The 25,322-nt window shown below is 46.5% G+C and overlaps 2 protein-coding genes across 2 annotated transcripts in view; both read right to left on the bottom strand.

Annotated features, from left to right (window-relative positions):
* LOC147709644 (E3 ubiquitin-protein ligase RNF19A-like) overlaps window positions 1-25,322 on the bottom strand; it is a 297,443-nt gene that overhangs the window by 32,955 nt on the left and 239,166 nt on the right. Inside the window, exon 6 of the mRNA XM_086928167.1 lies at window positions 8,459-8,573. Within this exon, the coding sequence (XP_086784293.1) occupies window positions 8,459-8,573 (115 nt within the window). The remainder of the gene's footprint in view (window positions 1-8,458; window positions 8,574-25,322) is intronic.
* Window positions 11,069-12,779, bottom strand: LOC147709645 (uncharacterized). The gene is made up of 3 exons (XM_086925217.1): window positions 12,353-12,779; window positions 11,456-12,072; window positions 11,069-11,092 (listed from the first exon to the last, which is right to left on the bottom strand). The coding sequence occupies exons 1-3, from the start codon at window positions 12,777-12,779 to the stop codon at window positions 11,069-11,071; spliced, it is 1,068 nt and encodes a 355-aa protein (XP_086781343.1).

Here is a 25,322-nt window from a genome sequence, read left to right as displayed (position 1 = left end):
TATCTGGGGTCACTGTGGTAAGGGTCCTGCAGAGTCCTGCTTAGCGCACTCGGCGTGTCCGCCTTCTTTTTGCCTCCCGAGGGTCCTGCCATAGCGGACCTTGCAAGGTTGGTGACTCCCTCGTGGGGCCCTCCCTCGTTGAGTTTTGCCGAGTCATAGGTTGGCGGAAGCGGTGTCGCTTGCTTCGAGGTTAACTCCGGGGCTGATGCGGCGCTGGTGGGCTCCCTCCTTCCTCATAGGGTCCGCTTGCATGTTCCTTCAGCTGGGCGTGGCTTATTCCGCATGCTTACGTTTCGGCGCATGGTTCACAACGCTGTTTATAGGAGACTCCTGGCAGTGACTTCATGTTTGTGGGCGTGCCGATGGCCGTCCTGCTGGCTTTATTTTGATTTCCATGGAGATCAAACCCTGCAAATTCTGTTGAAGTGTCCCGAGGAGAAAAAAGTTTGGACACTTCTTTGTTTGTCGCTTTTTGAGCGCTCCTTATTACATGCTGGGGTTCCTCTGGCTCTCTGGTCGCTGTTCCTTCCTTCGCTTGTTTCTGCAGTTACGGAGGTGACTGCTGCTTTACGTGTGGCGGTCTCTGTTCCTCCTTCTAGGAGACCCTGATGTGTGCCTGGTCCTTCCTGTGAGTCAGGTGGGGACGGAGATGTGGTACTTGCAGGTCTTTTTCTGCATGGGTCTGCTCTTTTGAAGGTTCTGCAGCGCATTCATTCTTGCCGGTATGGTCCAGTGTCTGAAGTGACTGTGGAGGACGCTATTTGTTTTCTCAGTATCGGCGGATAGACCCTGAGTCGTTACCCGTCCGCTCCTATGTTTTCATGGTTTTGGATGTGGAATAGGAGGGTGTGGATTTGTCTGGCTTCCCAGGTTTCTGGCTAGTTCTTGTCCTTGGCTTGACTTTGCAGTTTGGTTTTCGACCTCTCTGTAGGGGGGTTCTTTTGTTGGCTGGCATCTCCTCTCAGGGTTCTGTTAATTTGGGGGGGTGCCTCTCTGGCTGGTCTGGATGGTGGGAAGGTAGATGCGGCGATGTTGCGCTCTTTTTAAGCTGCCGTTGTTTGTGTTGGGGCTGCTGCCTTTTCCTCCTAAGCCATTCATGCCTTGCTGTTCGATTTTTGGTCCTTGGCTGAGTTGTTGGTCCAGGGCGATAACGTTTCACACTAGGTCGCTCAGATGGTAGGGCAGTTACGTCTGCTTTCTGCCATCTCCTTTGTTTTTTTGGGGTCAGCGGCTTCTACTGCGGGGTCTTCTGTGGCTGCTCGTCGCCGGTTGTGGCTCTGCTCTTGGAAAGGCTGTTGATGCGCATTGCACGTGATGGTCCCATTTTCGGGATTTGCATATAGTCGTACTCTCTGCGAAAGGTCATACACTGCTGGCGCCATGAAGGGCTGGGCGTTCACGACTTTTTAGGGCTCGTAGGGCCTTTGGTTCTGCCCGTCGAGGCTGGGCTCATTAGCCCTTTCGTAGCAGGGGTGCTCCTTCTTTGAGTCCCGGTTCCCTGCCTCCTCTTCCTCCTCTTCTGCACCCTCCATGTCTTGACTAGATGGCTCCTAATGGGGGTACTGTGGGTACTCGCCTGTCTGGGGGTGCTACTATGGACACCGCTTCTGTGCAGGGCTGATGGTTGATGGCTCTGTTGTCTTGCTCCTCCTTTGCAGGGAGCTATGGCCCCTTCGTCTGGGTCTCTTGGTGTTTGATGCATTGCTGGTGTGTCACCTTATTTGTGTCCGGACAGTCAGCTGAGTTGTCATGTCTTTCATCTCTCATCAGGGGGTGTCGTGTTCTAATCTAGGACCCTGATCGATACTGTGACCTTATGCCCCTATACGGCTATAATCCCTTTGTACCCCTATATTGGCATAACCGATCAAATGCAATATTCAGAAACTCGTCTCTGGCCTCACACGAACAGAGCCACATTTCAGAATCGCCTCCTCTGCAACTTCCTTTGCAGCTCATTAGTGCAAATGACACAGCAGAAGCCACTATCTAAGATTCCTAGATTAACACTCCGAGTTCTTCAACAAGATAAAAACTCAGCAACCTGGGAAAGCCCCGCTTGCTATGTTTTGATTAGTAATAGAACTCTAATGAGCCCTGAGAGACGATCACTTCCTAGTGACATCTTTATTGACGTCTTATGTCCAAAAACTTACGTCAAACAAGGCCCTTTTAGGTATAAATATTACCAACGTTGCCTTAAGCAAATGCTAGCTGCCTCATAGACATCGCTGCCGTTATCGCTGCTGATGCTATCGCTGCGAACGAGCGAACGATGGTGTGGTGAACACAGGAGCTGAACAGCTGTCCCCCTGTAAGAGCCCAGCAGATGCAAGCTGCCCGCGGACGCTGCCCCTCCTCCTCTTCCTCGACGCGCTGAGAGAGACGCTGTCTTTTCTCCTGCCGAGAAATCCAGCTCCAGCGTTTCCAGCCTACTCTTGAGAGTGACTGGGATATCGAGTCCCTGGAAGGAGATACCAGACCTCCAACATTCTATTCCAGAGGTATGGTGTTGACTAAACCCTTAGAGAGAATTCTTGAAGCAAACCTTGGCAAAACCAACTTAACTTAAAGCTACTTACTTACTCCCCTCCCAAGTATTTGGCTTAGGTTAGGTACACTGGGGTAGGCGTAGTTAGAAGCACCAGTTGAGTATGTTAGCTAATGTATATATGAATGTATATATGTTTTATTCATTTTAAACCATTGTATGGCTAAGAAACCATATCAATGCTTTTACAGTATTATTTCACAATCCTCATTTTACTGTACGCACTTTTTATAATAACAAGTCTTGCAATTGTGGCAATTCATTTCTCTTGTATGAGAAGAAAGACTGTTCAATAAATAATACCTTTTATTGAAAACGCCCGTCTCTCTATTCTCTACATATTGTGAAAGTAATCTGCACAACAACTGACTGAGTAAAATAACTGTCTATTGTTTCACATGACTCTAAAGATTGACTCTTATCTGAGGAGCAAAGTTGTCATGTTGCACGGTTGTTGGAAAACTGAATCCCTTCTTGGCTGTGCCAGGGAAGCTGATCACTTCCTATTCAGTCAAGAAAGTTTCCAGTGACCACTGAGCTAGTTGGTAACAAACCCAATTAAGTTTAGCATAGTCAGTGGAGACCTGGAAGATCCGCACTTCTACGGCCATACTACTGTTTATGTTATTCCAATGCGCAGGGCCTACTGGGAAAATAGGAACTACGCTACAGGGGGTTGTCGTGTTCATTCCCTCAGTTGTCTATGTCACCTCCTTTGTTGTTTAGTGGAGACGTCGTTGGCCTCCCTATCTGTAGTTTCCCTCCCGGGCTGGGAGCTTGTGTGGCTGTCTGTCTGGGCTGGGGCTTCCCTCCCTGAGTTCTTGTCTCTGACCAGGGTGATGTTCCGGACATTGCTGAGGTGTTTTGGTTGTCCGGTGGTGGTATTGTTTGCATCTCTGGACATTGCTGTAGTCCGTTGTTTCTGCACGTTTGTGCCTTCTCAGCTGGTTTGGAGGGTGGATGCGCTGTCCTTCCTTTGGCCCATGGGCCTGTTGTCTGTCTTCCCTCCAGTCCCCCTGCTTCCGGTGGTCTTGCTAGCACCGCTGCCTGTGGTTTCCACTGTTGTTGGAGTTAGCGAAACATCTGGGTTGGACGTTGCCGTGCCCCATATTGGGCGCTCTGGTTCCTCTTCCGTTCCATGGGTCTTTGGCCTTGGCTCTTGGACTGTGTCCCTGGTCCACTGTGGTGGTTGTTCCTTGATTATTGCGGTTCCTCTCCGGCTGTCCTGCCGCCACCCTCCTTTGCGTCTTACCTTACGCCTTGGGTCACCTTGCTTGTAGTGTTCTGTGACCTGTTTGGTCTGTTGGGGGTTTGGATCCTGCTCGGGTCCTAGATGTGGAACTGGCGGTTTTGTTTTGGGTTTGGCCTCTTCTCCGCTCCGTGTTCGTTGGGTGGCCGTTCCGAATTTTCTTGGTCTCCTTTTTGTGTCTGTGGTGCCCTTGGGAGTTCATCTTTTTGAGTCTCTGGCCTTTCATTGTCCGCGTCCTGTCTTGTCTCATCATCCGTGGGACCTTCCATTGGAATTGTGGTCTTTGCGGGGTGTTCCTTTTGGACCATTTGGAGTCGGTGGCCTCGTGGTTTTGATGTTCACGTTGGTGTTTTTGGTGGCTGTTGCCTCTGCCTGACGTGTTGGGGTGTTTCCTGAAGGCTGCTCCTTCTTGGGGATTTTGGAGGATGGAGTGCTCTTGCAGGCTCTTCCTGCTTTGGTGCCTATGGTGGATTCTTTCATCTATCGGCTGTGGTGGTTCTCCTTATCTTCTTCCTGTTCCTTCGTAGACGAGGGACCTCTCCTTTGCTCCTGTTTCGGTGTCAAGCGTGCTTTGTTGCCTTGCTGGTCCCAAATGGCTTCTTTTGGTTGTTCCCCTGCTGGGCCAGCGGCCGTCTCTTCCACTCTTTTGTCGGTGGCTTCGGGAGACTGTCCTATTGGTGTATGTTGTCCGGTCTGTGGTTCCCTCTTGTCCTCTTCTGGGGTGTTCTACTCGTTCTGTTGCTGTTTCATGGGCCGCCTTTCGGATGTTTCCGTGGGGGGTTTTGCGGGGCGGCCGCTTGGTCTTCCACTCATTCCTTCATGTTTCCTTCCAGGTTTGGAGTTGGGGTTGGTGCTTCTGTTGCCTTTGTCTCTTCGATTCTGGGCTCAATGGTTTCTTGAGATGTGTGTCTCTCTCCGTTGTTGTCACTGGGATTCTTGTTGTTTTGCCTTCCATGTGTGGGCTGTGATTCTTATCCATGAAGCTGATATTGCTTTGGTTTCTGCTCATTCGTAATTACTGTGGCGAGGAAGACGGACAAGGAGGCAATGCCCCGGTTACTTACCGGTAATCTTCATTACTCCGAGTCCTAGTCTCCCTCGCCACAGTATAGTTTCCCTTCACTCCCGGCACTCTGTTGTGGCTTCATGTATACTGCTTTGGTTTTCAGGTCGTGGTGTGGATCTTGTATCCTTTTATGTGATTGTTGGTTGCCACTAGGGGCCCTATTGGAGGTATAGGAAGACTAGTATGATAACTTTTGCTTGGAGTTTCTGTGGGAGCAGAATGCTCATTTGTAATTACTGTGGCGAGGAAGACTTGGACTCGGAGTAATGAAGATTACCGGCAAGTAACCGGGGCATTACTAGAAGAGTGAATAAATTGATTAATGCAATGACCAGGTCAGTGTATAGATGTCATTGTTAGAAAAATGAATGAACTGGTGAGCAGCCGTGGCCGGTAGTGGGAGTACCGGCCGGGCGGTGATGTGGGGAGGGGGAGGGGCCGGGTGGGAGTTAGTAATGGATGGATTGCGGAGTTTAACAGGTAAGTAAACATATTAAAAAACAAAACTAATTTTGTTGCATGCACTGCATCACCAAATGCGATGCAGTGCGTGCAACGAAATTCGTTTATTTATTTATATCACCGCCCGGCCGGTACTCCCACTACCGGCCGCGGCTGCTGGTGAATGTAATAATTCAGTCAAGGAATGGATCCCATTTCTAGAAGAATAAATTAACTGGTGAGTGCAATGACTGCTCAAGGCATGGATGTTGTTACTAGAAGAGTAAATGAACTGATGATTACCATGACCAGGTCGGTGCATAAATGCCATTACTAGAAAGGTGAATGTGGTTAGTGCAATGATCGGTGAGTGAACTGGTAAATGCAATAACTAGGTCAATGCATAGGTGTCATTACTGGAAGAGTGAATGAACTGGTAATTACCATGACCAGGACAATCTATAGATGCCGCTACTAGACACGAGAAATGAACTGGTGAGAGCAATGACCAAGAGCCTGGATGCCATTACTGGATGAGGAAATGACCTGGCGAGTACAATGTCTCAGTCACTGCTTGGTTGACATGACTAGAAGAGTGAATGAACTGATGAATGCAAGGACCTGGTCAGTGCATGAATGCCAGCAGTACATGGGTGAGTGAACTGGTGAGAGCATGACCAGGTCAATGTATCAATGCTATTACTTGATGGGTGAATGAACTACGCACATGTGTTCATTGGCTTCCTTAAGTGGCAGTGCTGTACACTCTTGTGGGAGAGTGGTAGCTCAAGCTTTCTCCAGCAGCAGGTAGGTGGTGTTATGCTTCAAGGGCAGGGTTTGCTGCCAGTGTACACAGAGTGAGTAGGTAACTGGTCAGACGGACCTATGGGCATGCCTGAAGTCTGCCGGGGCAGAATTTCTGTGAAGATGAGTCACACTTAGTGTCCGAGGGGGAAAAAAGTTGCTAAGGAGTGGAGTGTAAGTGCAGCCTCCACAGTTTTCCCTTAAGGGTCCTGCATGGAAGGAACCCACCAGAAGGAAGGAAGTGGCTAGCTAGCCGGACAAGTGGACATTAGGAGCCGTATTCCAGAAAGTGCACTGGGGGCGCAACGTGCATTTGTGCAAGCTTTGCACGTCCCAGAGGCACTTTGGTATTACCGAATGGACTGCAGACGTTTGTGCGGTCCCTTCTTTAATACCGATAGTGCTGGACTACATAAAGCGTCAGTGCTATCTTCAGGAGACGTACCCACATTTGCATGGGGATGTGTCCCATGCAAATGAGGAAATCCCTTTGTCTCTGCGCCTGCGCTGTATTACAGACATGCGGGCAGAGGCAAAGAAGCTCTCTGGGGCGCCTAGTAGGTGGCACACTGTGTGTGCGCCCCCTGAGAGCAGCCCTCTGAAGGGGGGGGAAGGGTGTCCCAGGGACCCCCCAGACATCCCCTTGCAGGCGGGTGCAGTCACTGACTCGCTAAACCCCTTCAAAAGTGCAGGTGGGTGTGAAAACACGTATCGGCTTGAAAGGAGCCGCTCCTTTTTTCACCTGGATGCGCTGCCCTCAAGGAAGCTCGAGTTCATGGCTGCCCTGTGGGCAGCGCATTCATCATAATATGGCACATTTTCATTGTTTGTGCCCGGCGCACCTTTTAAAAGGTTCACCCGGCGAAAAAAATGAAAAGGTGCTTTTTCTGTAATGCGGCCCTAGGTCTCTTTGGAGACACTGATAGGTTTTTCTCCTGGGTGTCATTGTCTTTCCCTTCTTCCAAGAACAGAGTGGGCCAAACGTGTCAGCGACACACACCAGACTCTGGTTCAAAAAAGTGCTTAGTTTGTGCTTACAGGTGTCAAGGACTGGGACACAAGTTTTGGGGACCAGGACTTAGTTTTCATCATCAGACTTTGAGAAAGAGCAAGAGAGAAAACCCATTGAAGGGAAATAGAAGAAAGAGAAGCATAGGAAATCACATGGCCATTACGGAGGACTGTAAGGGCAGGGGGAGCCCTTGTCAGTATTTCACTCCTGCCCCCAAATATTGTTGCATAAAATAATCACAATTATCAACCCAAATGAAGCTAATACAGTTGCTGTAATTGGCTGTCAGTATAGACTTATAAGTACATGGATTTCTATTGCTTTCAAAGGCCTACGCTACATGAGAAAATCTGGCATTGTGACATGTGGATATTGACAGGGAATTGTTGTCGATAAACCCTACAGGTAACAGGCATGTGAGTCGAGACCTCGCTGTCGAAGACAAAAGGAGCACAACTACAACGAATGTCCTCAGGATTTCAGGTATCAACTCTGGCAACACCTACGGAGTCAGGTGAAGGATTGGCGGAGAGATTGCTCATGCCAGGCATGGCTTGGTAACGCGACTTCAAGATGCTAACAAGAATGGGCAGGAAAAAATTGACCTGTCCTCTCATTGGTTGTGGTAAAAGTAATTATTCTACCAAAAACCTGATGGAGAAGCTGATGATCCTCAGGGAAGCAAGAGTAGGTCACGCCTGCTCACCAGCGTAGGTTGCATGACCTTCGCTCCCACATGAGTCGAGGAACGTCCTGCACCATGGTCTTCATTCCATCTAAGAGGACCAAAGACAGGGCGATGGAGTACCAAAGGATCTACACATAGATTAAATGAGTGAATGAATGAATGAATGATGCACTGATGATCTAATTATGACAGGCTTCGAATTCCTGATGCTGCCGAAGTCCATCCAAGCCCCCTATCCCTACCACCACCCACACCTGATTACGAGTACCCCTGAGGCGTATAAAGACTTTTGATACCTCTGGGTTCAGAATTTCTCTTATTTTAAATTCCTTCTATTCTGAGTTTTTGCTCTGTAATGGGGAATAAGGTGGAGTCTGGAATTTAATGCACCAAAACCTGCATGTCCTGGTAAATACCACACCTTTTCCCCCATGAAATTTCGGCAGGTTTGACCTGTCCGAATTTATCGATGGATGCAGACTTTACTGCATCTGATAATTTGTCCACCACCTTGATATTGCAACCTCTGCCCAAATAGGGGTTTAGTAAGATATGGGAATTTAGGGGCCAGATGCAATAGGGTCCTGAGAGTGTAATATCAATGCCTTTGGTCTTCACACTGACATATTTGAAGGAGTGGTGCTTACCCACTGTCACAGCTGCGATCACTGGTGAAATGAAGACAGACAGAAGGACGCCGCTGGCCACGGACAGGCACTGCTTGCAACCGGAGAGGTTCCCTTTCCTACTTCTGCTGAAGACCTGCAAGGGCGACAGGAAGAGAAGCCAGGCTCAGAGTATGAGGAAACAATGTGAACACAAGAAGCAATAGGCTGGCCTTTCTTTTGTGTGGTTTTTGTCATGATGTGATGTACTGTAAACACTTAGGGGTTATTTTACATGCCCCTTGCGCTGCAGATGCGTCACTTGTGGGGTCCTTGTAAATATGGCCCCTATTCAAGCATCACTTGGCATGAAAGGGAAGTTCCATGGATGTTGTGGTGGGTGTTCCCTTGCAACATCCATGGAACCTGACACATTTCCAGATTTACGCGAAATCAGAAAGCTGGGACTGCGTCAGAATGCTACGCCTTCCCAGGGGAGGTGTAGGGATAAGCAACAAGGAGAAATATTTTAATTTCTCCTTGTTTTTAGGTCGAGCCTAGCGCAGCGCGCATGCACTGCTCTAGGAGATGACCTTTTGGAATCGGTCTGCACTTTTCAAATACTCTTGCTTGTGGCGGCATCCACCTTGGGAGGGCAAGCAGCGGCGCACATTGGCCATCTGTTTTCAATTAGTGCGGCTGTGCGCGTGTCTGCACTTTTCAAGTCCTCGTGCTTCTGTTAGCTGATGACTTCCTGTCATCAGACTGGTTACTTCAATAGCCTTGGCTTGAAAGCAAAAGCGCTCCCCAGACAATGGGAAAAAAATCAGAAAGGTGTTTGTGATTTATAAGAAGCATTAGCAAAGGGGTATTTAACTTACTCCGGGCTAAAAAGTATTAAACGCGATGTCTGTATTAATATCTTTCTAGATTTATACAAAATTCTGAAGTACAGCCTTTATGTTTGCCGAATATTTATTTTCAGCTAGATTCATGAAGTCAAATTGCGATCGCAATAGCTGCGAAAAAGCAATTGCGATCGCAACTTGTAGAAAAGGTATTCAACAAACAAAATTGCGAATTCGCTAAACATTTATGCAAAATCGCTATGAAATTTGCAGAAACCAGGCAGAACACAATCAGCGAATCGGTAATAGCGAGAAAGCAGGTTTTCTGCGAATAAAAGTGTGAAATTGCTAAAAAATCGCTATCGCAATTCATGAAAAATCGCAAAATGCGAAAAAAAACAAATCGCAAATAGCGACGCGCAAATTAAGGAGAACCCAAACCAGGTGGTAACCATGAAAGAAAAAAAAAATCTGAAAAAAAGTATTGCTAAGTACCCACAGCTGCTGGCTTGAACAAACACACTTAAGGACATGCAGCTGGAGCCTCAGGACTCTCACAATGCCAGGACTCTACATGGTGGTCAGGCGGCGAAGGCTACAGCGAGCAGCACAGAACAGACGACGCATCCAGGAGCGGATATTCCGTCAGCGGGTCACCCTACTGGGCCAAACCAGGGAGCAGATCTACGCAAAGTACCGCCTAAGTGGGGCAATGATAATCAAGCTGATCCGGGACCTAGACCCCCTCCTGCAGCACCCAACAAGGAGGACCCACGCCGTCCCCACACATGTGCAGGTATTGTGCAGCCTGCACCTACTGGCCTCCGAAAGCTTCCAGGGAATAGTCGCTGTTGCAGGGGTTATATCCCAGCCCACCATGTCCCGCTGACTAAGGAGTTTCCTGGAGGCCATGCTGACCCGCCTACACCACTACATTTCATTTCCCACCAGCCAACAGGACTTGAACGAAACCAAGCTGCAATTTTACAATGTAGCCTAATTTCCACACATCATAGGATGCATTGACTGTACCCACATCCACATCTGCCCACCTGCACAAACAGAATACATGTATCGGAACCGCAAGTCCTACCACTCCCTCAATATACAGATGGTATGCAATGCAAAGACAATCATCACGGACATAGTAGCACAGTATCCGGGGAGCACACATGACTCCTTCATATTCCGGCACAGTGGCCTCCACACACGACTGGCCAGGGGAGACTTTGGTGAAGGACACCTACTGGGTAAGTACACATGCCACACAACAGTACAATATGCTAATGAGGCTGTGCTGCACAGGCACTCACCCTCTGCTCCTATCATGCAGGTGACAGCGGCTACGCTCTCCGTGAGTACCTACTCACCCCATATCTCAACCCAGCAACACCACAGCAACGGCGTTACAATGCAGCACACATTCGCACAAGAAATTGCATTGAAAGGACATTTGGGCTTTTGAAGAGCAGATTCCGCATACTGCACAAGACTGGTGGGGCCATCAAATACGATCCAGAGGTCCGCTGCCGCATCGTGGCAGTGTGTGCTATCCTACATAACATTGCTACCAAGCGCAGGATACCTTGACATCTCAGGCAGTGAGTCAGAAGGGGACAATCGGCCACCTGCACATGTGCGTCACACACGCGGGGAGAATCCAGCAGAAGGACACAGGTGCCGCAACAAAATCTGCATGAACTATTTCTAGTGGACCCACTCACCACACCCATTACTCAACTCATGCATGACAACATTAATAATGACATGAGGCAGTTTACGTTTTTCAGAATTTTAGTTACTGTTACTTCACAATAAACATGGCATTCTGAAAAGTGTTCAAAGATTGACATATTGCGTCATATGTCCAGGTGAGTCTGAATGGCATGCTTGTTGTCAGCATGTGGCCTCTTTGGAATGCACCACAGTTCAGTGGCGTCTGCGGGTAGTTGCCCCAGACCTCCTCTCTATGTCCTCCTCCTGATTTTGCCGTGCGGCAGCAGAGGTCCTGCTGCTGCGGCGGGGTGCCACGACCGGTGGTATGGACTGGCTGCTGTGGCTTGATGTTGCCTCACTGTTGTCGTCTGCCCCCCCCCGCCTGGCCATGGCCACTGGCCTGCATGCCCTGCATGGCCACTGATATGTTTTCCAGGACTGTAGCTACGTCCTGGCAGCACTGCACCATTTGTACCTGCATGGCCAGGGATCGTCGCGATAGCTGTGAGGTGGCGTTACCAATGATGTGGTTTGACCTCGTGTACGTCGACAGGCGGGTCAACAGTTGACGGTGTCGGCGGCAATTGAAATTCCGATGACGGGACATTGCCTGAGTGTTGGCCTCCACAGCTGCAGTCATTTGTGCGACGTTACGTGCCGTCTTATCTAGTTGGAGGTGGATGGCGGCTAGGTGTCGGGCCTGGGTCTGGTGAACACTCAGCATCCTGCCCTCAATGGAGAGCCCACCTGCTCTAACACTTCTGCCCCTGCCAGCGCGGGATGTATTGGTGCGTGGCTCCCTGACCAGACCGCTCGTCTGGCTCCTCACAGCCGCAGGGCGGCGGGTTTGTTGGCGACCTGCTGCTGGTGTTGCAGGCCGCACTGCTGGCTGTGTGCTGCATGGTACGACTGCAGCGCCTGTTGTCACGGGGGTGGCATGGGCCACAGGGGCAGGTGGTGGGATGACCGGTGTTGTTGCAGCTTGCCCTGATGGTCCGGGCTGTGGAGTATGGTGTGTATCCCCCTCCGTGTCCTCCCTGTTCTCCTCAATCACCAGGGCCTCACTGTCAGTGCTGGGGACATCAGCGCCACCTGTGATGTAAAGTGGACGTTGATTAGTGGCATGTTACGTACACAGTTAGGCTTGCTACATGCATGCAGTCTACCATTCCCTGTCTACATGCAGGATTGACTGTCACTGGACATGTGGGGCTCTATGGTACAGGTTGGTAATTGTGGGCAGACTACATGTCCCACAATGCAATTGCGCTATGGAGCTGTACATTGGCTGCATGCTTGGGGTTTGTAATAGGATGCACTGGAGTTGTGGACAATGTTAGGGGACAGGGGGTTGCAGTCGCATGGCACTTACCTGGTGTGTCTTGGGTGGGTCGGGAGGAGTCAAGCCGGGTCACACCCACGCAGGCCTGTGGGTCGATGGTCTCCTCCACCTGGTCCTCCAGTGGGGTGTTCGGTGGGACGGTGGGCTCCCCTCCACCTGTCGCCAATTTCTCCCCCAGCCTCTCTGCAATCTTTTCTTTTGCCCGCCCTCTCAAGTCATACCAGCGCTTTTTCAGCTCGTCCACCGAGCTCTGGGTCACCCCCACGGCATTAACTTTGGCGCTGATGCGCAGCCATATGCGTCTTTTGTCCGCCTCTGGCACCCTTCGGGAGTTTTTGCCAAATAGGCGGTTGTGATCCCTGGAGACTCCTTCAATTAGGTGTTCGAGCTCCTGCTCCGAAAACTTAATTTTGTGTTTCCTTCCACTGGTGGAAGCTCCTGCTGCATCCTCTGCCATGGCTGCCACTGTTGTGGTCCTGTTGGAATGCTGGAGGGGAGCTCTGGTAATGCTGCCTGTGCTTCAGACTCTCACTGCTGAATGAGGGTGGGACCTGCCTACTTCCTGGTTGTGATGTCATCACTGTGCTCAGGATGCGACTTCCTGTTTTTGCGATCTAGCAGTTAGCGAGATCGCAATTTGCGATATCGGTAATTGCGAAATCGCAATTTCAACAGGGGTTTCGGCCGATTCTGCGACTATTTACCGATTTCGGACTTCTCGCAATCGGCAATTGCGATCGCTTGCGAATCGCATTTTTACATCGCAAAACATCATGAATGCGTTCTGCGATTTCTAAATTGCGATTCGCATTTACTCGCAATTTAAAAATCGCAGAATTGGACATTGATGAATCTGGCTGTAAGTGCACGAATGCCCTGAAACGCTTTGAATGAAAATTATAGAAACCTTCTGCAACCGTCAAAATATCCGCCTCTTCATCTGCGCACAGCTAGCCTTCAGGCGTTGCCATCAATTTAAACACAAAATATTGACACTTGCTGTGTTTCAAGGTGAAAAGGAAACAAGGTTAAAAAAACGGCCTCCCTGGCTTTATGAATGTTTTTATGAACATTAGAATTGGTGGTGTTGGGTCTGCTGGAACTGATGCATTCTGCGCAACCTAATAATTTGGTGTCTTTGTGTGTGTGTAACTGGTCCCACTGTGTGAAAACAACCACCCAATCACTGTTGATGTAATAAGCACATTATTCACAAAACACGGCTAGGCTCTCTGTCCTGTGAGCTCTGATTGGTTTAGAGCTGCAAATGGTACACTCTGCGTCCTGGTCTTAACTCGCCCAACAGTAATTTCAGTATAAATTATCCTTGTGCCTCTCTTGTACTTGTACCAGTAGTGAGAGAAAATTGATGGCTGCCAAAACCTACTATAACTATATTGTGGGTGATTTAAGGCCTAAAGAAAACATGGCGGGCATAACCTCCGGTTTAAACTTCCGGTTTAAACAGTAAGCCTCTAAGCCAAATACCGAACACGATTCTTTACTGGGCAGGTCCAGCACTAGCTGAAGAAAAGAGAGCATGAGCTGTGTCTAATCCAAAAGGTAAGCCAGAAGGACATCTTGAAATGTTCTTTTCTAACAGAGAGACGGCTGTCTACCAGATCCAAAAGTGTGCCCTGTATCCTTTTTGTCTCACAGAAAATATTGTAAACTTAACAGTGTGGTAAAGAATGTTGGCGGTGCTCCTGAACGAGGGGGTAGTTTAAGTCTCAGCCCATGCTGCAAGAGAGTGCTTTGACTTGTTATTTTATAGGCAGTTCTTGAGTGCGGCTAGCAACAATAGGCCCCTATGTTGCTACTAGATATTACGAAGGAGGTGATGTTTTGGCTAAAGATATTTCTAGTCTGTGGCACACAGCAAGCAACAGATTTCCACTCTGTATGTAGGCTGTAGAGTGCCACATACAACAGTAGCCATTTGATATTACGCGGTGATGTTGTCTGTGCGGAGGGTTTATGCCTATGACTGGCTGATCTTTGAATCAAATCTCAGAAATAAGTTGCAGCCATTCATTCTGGCTGGCACGCTCGGATCTAGAAAGCTACTACTTTTACAGCCTAAGCAGATTAATACAGTTAGGAACTGGGCCGCTCTTTCTTTTTTGGTCCCCAAATATTGAAATCAACTACCCCTTCCGTCACGTCCCTGTTCAGGCGTATCCTCTTTTAAGAAATCTTTGAAAACCTGGGTATATGATCTCGAACACCTCCAATGAAGTGCGACCTGTGTGGGTGGCTCAAGCACCGAGAGATCCCCGCGGGGATGATTAGTGCGCTTAATAATTAAAGAAATAAATAAAACTCAAATTGGCTAACAGAAACTGAGGCAGAACACTCCTTGGAACAGAACTGTCAGACAATTTAAAACATTAGCAATATGACCAAATGATAACTCACTGGACAAGTAAGCAAAACATTAGGGATGAAGCACTAGAAAACCATATCAATGTGCAAATTAGAATGATAACTGGAAATAGAAAGTGCTGAGCATATTGTAACATTTCTACGGGTTATTCCCTGATGAAGTCCCATGTAAGAGACGAAACGCGTTGGCTGGGCCAACATCTATGACTGCAAGTAAAGAGAAGATAGAAGAATGGGGGATTGAAAGATACATCTGTCTTGGATGGCCGCTTCAATATAATTGTCATACAAATGTTCACAGTCATCTTGAGAATATAATGTGTTAAGAGTGAGAAAATACAGGAAGCAGTATCTGTTGACTTTCAGGTCCTGTTCTCCCTTTATCTGTGTAGCACATACTTACAATAAGGAAACAAGTAGCCTAACTCGCAGTCAGAACATCAAATTGGTAGAAGGCAAGATTTTATTGTTGGTTAATATTAACAAAGACAGACTGTTCTGCTTTATGGAAAGGGTGCAGTGCTTTTAGTTATGGAGAAGCTATTTCAGTTTACAAGAAATGTTCTCCAGATAATCAAGTTTTATCTTGGAGGGCAGACAAAAAATATAATAGGAGGGTGCGTTACATTATCTCACCCGCTAGCATCGGTCTCCCCTTCTGTGCTCCTCATTCAGCCTCATTTGCTCCAGAGCAGCAGGTCAGCAGCCGATTGGCACCCCACCCCAACACAGACTCTGCTCCCCAACAAAAACTAATCACCCATCCAAACCACACCCAGAAACACTTCTCCAACAAGCATTGGATTAGCCAATAGGTCTCACTTTTGGGACCTTGTAAAGTATTTAGTTATGCAGCACAATATCCTTGGTGCAACAACATCAACTGTTGCATGGCTAAACACTTATAAGGTCCCAAAGGCGAGACCTATTGGCTATGCCAATGCTTGTTTCCTTCTTCTATGCGTGCTGCATTCGCAAGAAAACACAACTTGTGATTGTTTTTGTGCAGGAAGGGGTGTCTTCCTGCACAAAAACAATCATCCCCACAACGCAGGCACCCTTGCACCGTGGTGCAAGGGTTCCTGCGTCGGTGCATGGCTGCTAATTGTGCGCCAGCGCAGGGATCCGTCATATCGCTGTATGACACATCCCTGTGCTTTGAAAGTGACCCAGTGTGGCCCAACAAAATGGCTTGCAGCACAGCGCTGAGTCACTTTCTCATAAATAAGGCCCTAACACATAGATTCATCATCGGCATGTTTTGCGAGTCTGTAATAGCAATTATTAAGGAATCGCTATTGCAGACTCGCAAAACGGGATTCATGTAGAAATCGCAGTATTTATTGCGATTTCTACAGCTTCCTTATTTGCGATTAGCTAATTGCTAATCGCAAATAAGGAATAAGTATGTGCGAATCGCTATTAGAGATTTGCATGTTGAGTTTTGATTTCAAGGGTGCAGGAGTGTCCAAAGGACACCCTGTTGCACCCCTGAAATGATATTGGATGCTGGTGTTACGCACAAACATGTCCCAAGGACATGTGTGTGTGTAACATACTACTTAGAAAAATGCACTTAAGTGCATTTTTCTAAGTTTCCGCTATTTACCACGAGGTTTGACTTCGCGGTAAATAGCGGCCCAAAATTGCGAATTCGCTATTTTTAAATGTTTCATGAATTGCATTTAAGGAATCTCAAATAGAGATTCCTTGAATGCAATTCCTCGCAAATTTGCGAATTCTATAATAGCGAATTTTGCATTTGGGATGATAAATCCCAAATGCAAAAATTACGCTAGCAAAGGGGCAGATTCTCAGAATCTGGCCCTTTGCGAGCCGATTTTACTTTGATGAATCTAGCTGTAAATTCTTTGTATTCTGAGTTTGTGAAGTCTGACATCCTCCCACACATAAAAACATTCCACGGTTGTGAAATATTGTCTATTGTGACAGAGTCTCCCTATTGTGTATCCCATGCTTGTCCCCCTACACTGTGTTGTCTTCAGCGGATGTGCTGTGCAGTGGGTGCGGTGTCTGTATGCACTGAGAGGCCATTGAAAGTGATGTGGGCGCCAGGTACCCGTGAGGGGGGGGGGGCACACCAGCAAGAGAAGAATGCAGACATAAACAACATTCAAAAGCAATGATTGTTCAGCTAGGCTAAGTGGGTTCAAATGCAAAACTACAGGGGTGGCTTATCCCACAATACTCAGTGTTACTGACAGCTTTAAAAAACATGAATATAATTTGGACATCATTTAAATACAAACTATAAACTGCAAAAATATTCAATACAGAATTTCTTGAATAACAAATAAGCGTAAGCGGAAATATAAGATAAATGACGTTTGTTAAGCAAAAACGGACACGTCAGCAAGAGAAAGTAATACCTTAAAAGCTTTCTGAGACAACAGATGAGAAAAGCTACTGCCAGAAAATAAAAGCGTTTTAAGGCATCTGTGATGGTGTTAAGTGTAACTCTTTAAAAATTAATTTAAAACCGCAAACATAAAATGAAGCCTGCTCCTACAGCAATCAATAATTGCATTCGCTCTGCATTATTAGCTTTGCGGTTTCATTGAATTTATTTTTAATTTTATGACACTTATTTATCAATATTTATATTTTTAAAACGTTACTGGTATCTTTCCATATTTATTTTGTATTTATGTTTCCGTTGGTCTAAAAATGGCCCTGTGGTGGACGGGTGATATATTACGGGTCTTGATTGTAAATTTCTTTCTGTGGGATGGTGAGGGGTTTGCAGGGATCAATGCTTGTTCTGGCTGCAGGTACAGCCGCTCTCTCCTAGGACGGGCATGGAGGGAAAGCCTAAAAATTATGCTCCTGAAAGGTGCATTTTACACCTCAATTCCTAATGAATTTGGTCAAAAACTAAGGGGTTTCCAGTAAGTTCCGAATGAATTGTCATGAAATCATGAAAGCCATCGAGGGCAGCTCCTGACCTTCCTCTAAGACGCTGAAGGAATAACTGAGTCCAAGAAAAAGTTTGAAGAAAATAGACCTGTAGGAGATTAGCGTCTGCTTTCCTATGGTCACCCCACTTTTTGCTTTTTGCTTCACTGGTTTTCGACTTAGTGTGGCTGTGGGCATGCTAATCAGACCCACAGCCCAGCTGCTCTCTCTCTCTAAATTCACTACAATGCACTTTAGGTGCATTACCAATTGGATACTGGGTCACCTTATGAGCCCATGTACAGTGTACCATAGGTACCCAGGGCATAGGTGCATCCAAGGCCTACCAGGGGCTGCAGCATGCATTATGCCACCCCTAGCTGGCCACTCACATTGACACAACTGGCTGATCACTCAGCTGGGGCAAGGTTGTGTAATCACCCCTTGCTTAGATATAGTATGCCTATATCTAACCTTATATCTAGACACATATACACCTATAAGTCTCTCCTATGGCAGGCCTTATCAATCCTGGAGGCAGAGTGCTTGGTTTTATGTGAGATGGTGCTCTAGCATGAGCTGAGCCTGTCTGCAGCTTTCGGAACCATGTCCATATAGCTGTTCTAGGATATTGCCATACCATATACTCTTAAGTGCATTATGAACCTCGCGATTAAATGCTAACTCTGGTTTGGCTTTATCAAAACATGTCGAGTAAGGTGTCATACGATTTGGAATACTATCCCCTCGCCAGTTCTGGCGACGGGGGTAGCATTTCACCCTTCTAGAGGGAGAAGACATGTTGTTCCTACTATTCCCGGTTAAAGTTAACCAGAGCTTCAGCATCACAAAATGGATGCTGCTGCCACAGACACAAGTCTGACCTCCTGCTGCTGGGAGTCCTTCCAACGAGGGAGGCTTGGACAATAGGTTTCCTGCCTTGGGAGGTGCGAGCACCACCCCAGACAAGGTTTTGTGTATTGGGGCAGGGAGGTCTGAAAGAAATGAGGCACTGCCTGGGGCACACAAGGTGTCCCATGCATAGTCTGGTTCAAACCGGTGCTGGGGCACTCCAGCCCCAGCTCTGGCGCGAAACTGGACAAAGGGAAAGGGGTGTAACCACCCCCTTCCCTGGTCCCACCCATAGGAGGGACCTAGCAGGTAATCCAGCCCCTAGATTTGGTATATAGGTAGGAGCTAAGTCCCAAGACTTTGGATTAATCCTGACTGAAACTCTGAAACGAAACTCTGGACCTTCGACGATCTACTTTTCAAGAAGACGACTGAAGAATCTCCCTTGTGGTCAAGGAGTGACCACCCTCCACAAGCAGGCACCATCCAGCGATCAACGGCTTGCTTTGTCGACGCTCCCGCCGGAGCCCGAGCACAGAGCCTGACAAGAACCGGACTTCCAGACATCCAACAGCCCGATCCACAGTCCCAGCAGAGCTGAGACCCGTGGAGGTGACGAGAGACGTGGGACCGGCCATCTTGAAAAGTCTGCGACTTGCTAATTGTGCAGCACCCGAGGCACCCTCTAAGCTGTGCATTGGGGATTGAGAAGCCCCAGCCCCGAGCATCATCTGCACCGAAGATCAGCCCTGCACACTCCAGGAGTTCTGCGTGGGGCCCTTCTGCATTTTCCTTCTCGACGCGTCTGCCAGGTCACTTGCCGCTGGCTAGTGGCCATCTTAGCGACGATAAAAAACAGAAAGGGAGGTCTCCTCACAAATCCAATCCAGGGACGAGGAGTAAGGGGAAAACAAGAAATCAGAACGGTCCCTCTTATTAAATTGAAAACGAGGATAATGCTGTCCACATTATGCCACCATAGCTCAAGAGATCCTTACATTTAGAACCACTCCAATCATTTGTATACAAAATATGAAAACAATTCTGGTAAAATTTTAAACAATTTATTATAAAAATATACAATGTGAAGTATCAATTACTGTGCCATAGTACAAAATATTTAAAAAAAGAGTGTCAGCATCCTACAGTTGATTCAATGGTGCACATCTCATAAACACACACAATATGAAATTAAAAACAGCAATTAATTATTAAAAACAAGTTGTCGACGCAGCGTTTCGGTTTCTAAGTTGACACCTTCATCAGGACAGGAGTTCTATACAATAAAGAAACAACGTATTAACACAACATTTTCTTTGAGTCATGACTGTGTTATCACTTTTTTATAAACTACCCATTGCTCTTTTCTACAGTTTATCAAGTTTTTATCAAAAAGCCTTCTACTCTTTGAGCGGAGGGGCACATTTCTCACAGATACACTTTGTTCTACTGAGAGGTAGTGATTCATAGAGCGCATTTTCAACAGCAACATGTTACAATAGGGCACAAAAGACAGTGGCAACTAGATCTCTCGAGCTATGTGGGAAGTTCAGAGAGTAAGAACTTCGAAGTACGTTACTTATAAAGTGGCAATGCACATAGGGGAATAGTCTAGAACTATTCCTACTGACATTCTATATATGCAGCTGGGGGTTTCTTTAAAATGACTTACTTTAAAAACGGACTCGTATAGCATTCGAGCCGTGTTTCCCTCTATTCAATTCCAGGAAAAAGTCCTTAATTCATCACAGGACATCAAGTGGATGTGAATGATAAAGAAATCTCTTAGTGTCTGAAACCACAAAAAAACCTTACATCAAATTCAATTAATCGTTTAATGTGGGGTCACTATACACATTCGTACCATAAAGGTTTGTGAATTACCTTGAGAGTATCATGGAGTTTTCTTTATAAGGAGGAAAAAGGAGCCACCGTTATGAGGGACTTTTTTCCGAGGTTCCTTTAGAGAATTAAAAAACGGGGTGTTTCAATTAGTTCTCAAATATTAAGAAGTGTATTCAAATCGTTAGGTTACCAATTTAATTCCTCCATAAATGTAGAGCACTTACCCCTAGGTATAAGGGACCAGCATGAAATGTAGCACGTGACTGGATGTCGTCAGGTTCTTTTATTATAATAAAGTGCTGTTGTTGCTCGTTAACACTGTTCGGGGTTTTTTTTTGGCATTCACCACCCTGAAAAAGACATATGATGATGACGGGTTTATTAATTCCCTTTTAATTTTCGCATGTTTATCAGTATAAGACATGAAAGCTCCCTAGTGGAGCATATTGGTTCGCAGCCTTAGGGCATCTGTTCTGTTATTAGTTTATCCATACCGGTTCTTGTTTCCGAGTACCGGTTATCTAAACTCACAATGTTCTTTGAATTGTCTTACGAACCGCGCAGTGATATAATCACGTGCATTAAAAAGAATCTAAGGGTTTTGGTTGGAAAAACTTTAGTTAGTTATAATTCCCCGAACCGACAGTCATCAAAGTTTTTTGCAAACTAACAGCAAAACGCGGGTTATAAAGCGCATTGCATGTAGGAGATAAACCCATCCTCTCCGCCGCTACAATCGATTTCAGTCACGGGGGGCTGGGGCAGCATAAGGAGGTTTATCAGGGAGACTACCGCCCGTTAGTTTACGAAAGGAGACAAGTGCCTAATAGTTACAGCGTCCCTCGCTTACCTTAGGTCCGAGATTCGGCCTCCCTGCTCCTTTTTCACTCCGTTGTCTTCAGGTTGCACGTACAAGAGCGTACATCCCTTGTGTGTTTATTTAAGTGATTCCGCTTCGCGCGTTTACATGGAAACCTCGCGAGATTTTGGGGTCTTTTCTACGTGAAATAACGTGCAACAGTAATGAAGAACTACCGAGGTAGTTTATTGTTCATTTTGCGACTTATATTGAGAACTACAGTAGTAGTTTGTTATTGTTTTCATCGGTTCAACCACTGTAGTTCCGTAGTTCTTTCAGGGCGAACCCAAATAAAATTATTCAGGTCGGTTCAGGTATCCGCTCTCATTTAAAAATTTGAACCCAACGGTTGAGTCTGCATATTGATTCAGACTCTATATTTATCTTTTTAAAGAAACCCCCAGCTGCATATATAGAATGTCAGTAGGAATAGTTCTAGACTATTCCCCTATGTGCATTGCCACTTTATATGTAACGTACTTCGAAGTTCTTACTCTCTGAACTTCCCACATAGCTCGAGAGATCTAGTTGCCACTGTCTTTTGTGCCATATTGTAACATGTTGCTGTTGAAAATGCGCTCTATGAATCACTACCTCTCAGTAGAACAAAGTGTATCTGTGAGAAATGTGCCCCTCCGCTCAAAGAGTAGAAGGCTTTTTGATAAAAACTTGATAAACTGTAGAAAAGAGCAATGGGTAGTTTATAAAAAAGTGATAACACAGTCATGACTCAAAGAAAATGTTGTGTTAATACGTTGTTTCTTTATTGTATAGAACTCCTGTCCTGATGAAGGTGTCAACTTAGAAACCGAAACGCTGCGTCGACAACTTGTTTTTAATAATTAATTGCTGTTTTTAATTTCATATTGTGTGTGTTTATGAGATGTGCACCATTGAATCAACTGTAGGATGCTGACACTCTTTTTTTTAAATATTTTGTACTATGGCACAGTAATTGATACTTCACATTGTATATTTTTATAATAAATTGTTTAAAATTCTACCAGAATTGTTTTCATATTTTGTATACAAATGATTGGAGTGGTTCTAAATGTAAGGATCTCTTGAGCTATGGTGGCATAATGTGGACAGCATTATCCTCGTTTTCAATTTAATAAGAGGGACCGTTCTGATTTCTTGTTTTCATCTTGGCGACGATCCTTTCAATTTACACTGCTGGTCTGGTTGCTCCAGACTGGCCCTTGCTCCCATCAAAAGAAGCAGCCCCTCAGACCTTGCTGGTCTGAGTAAGAAGCCAACTTCGTTTCCTGCGTGGGTTGCCTTTGCCATGTGAGAAGTTGGCCTGGTATATGATGTTCACTATTCTAGTGAGCACCTTGCACCAGTCCAAATAACCCTCTTGGTGATGGTTGTAAAGTCAACCTTATAGACCATCTATCCTAGGGGTAGCGTGGACAGAGCAGTCTTAGGCTAAACTCTTTTGGCACGTGAAGCCAGCTGTTTTACCATATGTAACCCCTTTAATACCAAATGAAAGGACACCACACAGGATATATATAAAATATATATGTTATTTATTACTAGACAAACCTCTGAACTCTTTATGAGGTCAGAGGCACAAGCACAATACAATATATTCAATTAAAATACAATAAGTTGCACAAAATACAGTAGAGCCCTAGGGGCACGCTAAACCATAGTGGATACTCCAAAAGCAAAACTTTCCACATTTTCAACATTTATCACACATGCATAGAGACAGTAAAACACATGTGTGTACATCAATGTACAGAAAACGTTACATAAGGCAAAGAGGACTTCAAGGTGTAGGATTCCCATCTCACCCACACTCGTAGGCACTTTTTAAGAGGGCTTGGTCTGGAGAAGCGAAACTCAGGATTCAGGACATGCCATAGTGGGTAGGGTTGACTTTAATACTAAGAATTTATTTCTACTCAAACAAACTTTTCTTAGCAACATCAGGATAGACAGACTGGGGAAAAAACAATACTTTCTAGCCTGTACCATGCAGCTTGCATGCCGCTCTTAGATGGCACTTCACAGCTCACTGTGCTGGATTATGAATACAACTTATGAACTGCACAGCAGCAACAGAATCTCTGTGGCAAAAGCAGTAACCCACTGAGCTATATAAAATATTGTTCTCTGATATGCATGGGAAATATTCTTTTCAGCAGGCATATCAACCTTCTGCACTATGCCTGGTCCGGCCAAATCCAGCCTTGATGGCGTTCAAAACAGACGGTCTTGTAGGCCAGTCCACCAGCACTGACCGCGTGCGCATGCTTTGGCCACATGGATGCCGTGTGCGACATAAAACAACGGCAATTAATGTATTATTCACATTCCCTAAACGATGGCTAGACCACTAGAAGGGCTGGACCGGAAATGTGTGCTCTTTAACAATCATTTCTGACGTTTTGCTGGGCATTTGTAAATCTTGAGTCAACTCCAAAAACAGATAATCTTATCTTACTTTTCTGGTTGCTTCTGTTAGCGGTTTGCCCAGGGCCCGCAGTTCACAGGAGTCACAACGACAGGCACCACCACAAGAGAAGTCAGAGAGGCGAATCAATGTGACGGCTCAGTCATCTCATTCCCACAAGACCACACCTGTCCCAAGACCACCTGAGGTCCGACCGTCAAACTCCGTCAGTGAGTGACAATTAAGTGAAGCAAGTCACTCGCAGCCCGATCCTGATCTAGCCAGTCACTCTAGTCTTGAATTCCGGCCCCCAAGCAGCAGGCATGAGCCCGACTCGACTCCGAGGCGGGCCGCATCAGTGCGGCTTTACAGCTGGGCGGGGGCTGGCCAATTATTCTTGCCAAGGCTGTCATCATTGGTAGCGCTTCTACGCTACCAGATTGAGGGCCCTAGGACCGAGTTCAGGGGTCTCAAACACTGTGGTACACACACTGCGCCAGGCACCACTTCCTCAGCTAGCGTAGGGGGCAACAGGTGCGCGCCTGCACTTACACACCAGTGCACTTGCCAAAGCTGACAAACAGCCAGGGTCATATGCAAGGTGGCGGTGGGCGCAATATGTGACTTAGGGGTTGCAGTTGCAACCCCTGCATTATACAACCAAGATCAGTTCCTCTTGTTTAACATGAAATTGTAGCCAAACCCTTGGTCAGTGGTTTGTCTTTTACTCCACAAATATTTGTTATAGATGAGCTATGACAGGAGGTCCTTTTACCCCCCAACCTATGGGCCCTTTCGGCCCTATGCCTTTTCCTCACCATCAGAACATGCAACATTTTTTAGGGTTTGGCCAAGGAAGAACAAGAGGCAGAAGACGATCCTCCCGGGGAACAGTACAGTGGACAGTACCTCCGCAATCGATGGGTCTACGGAGCGGCAAACAAGTACCCCAGGAACAAGCGGGCACGAGCACAGAGACAGTTTGATAATCAACTTAAGCTCTAGAGAGCTCACCCCTACCGAGACCCAAGTGCTGAACCGAGGACTAGGTTTCGTCCAGACTACTATGGGAGATCCTTTTCAGACCAACATTGAGCTGGCCCAGTTCTTCAGGAAGATCAGACTGCATTTTTTCTTTTTGAACTCTGAGAGCCCTTCCACTGAAACTAATACAGGGTTAAGAAAGATTTCTAATTTCATGCCTCTACCACATACCATCCCAACGAAGGTATTAACCTTTGAGGAAGCAGTAAGACATGACATTCAGACTCTGTTTACCAAGACTAACTCACCATTCATGAATCTTTCAAGGCAGGAACAGCAGGCCCTGACGAGTCTAGCGAAAGATGACGCAGTTATCATTAAACCTGCAGATAAAGGTGGCGCTACGGTCCTGCTAGACACAAGCACCTATAGGCAGGAATGTCTCAGACAACTCAGTGACATCAAATCGTACAGTCCTTTGTCTACAGACCCGACTGAGAGACTTTCTTTGCAAATCAGACATCTAACTGAGGAGGCACTGTCAGAAGGCTGGATCACGGCAAATGAAGCCTCTTTCCTCTGCACTTCCAATCCGGTGATACCATATTTTTATGTGCTCCCGAAAGTTCACAAGACACAAGTTGATGCCAACTTATATTCAAGATACGAAAGATCTGTTGAGAACTTTGCCAGGTATTGAGTTTGACACCAATTTGGATCTCTTAGTATCCTTTGATGTAGAGTCTCTCTAC

Source organism: Lissotriton vulgaris, chromosome 6, assembly GCF_964263255.1.
Source record: "Lissotriton vulgaris chromosome 6, aLisVul1.2, whole genome shotgun sequence".
Classification (NCBI taxonomy): domain Eukaryota; kingdom Metazoa; phylum Chordata; class Amphibia; order Caudata; family Salamandridae; genus Lissotriton; species Lissotriton vulgaris.
The sequence above is the reverse complement of the archived record's forward strand: the minus strand, read 5'-3'. Positions and strand labels throughout refer to the sequence as shown.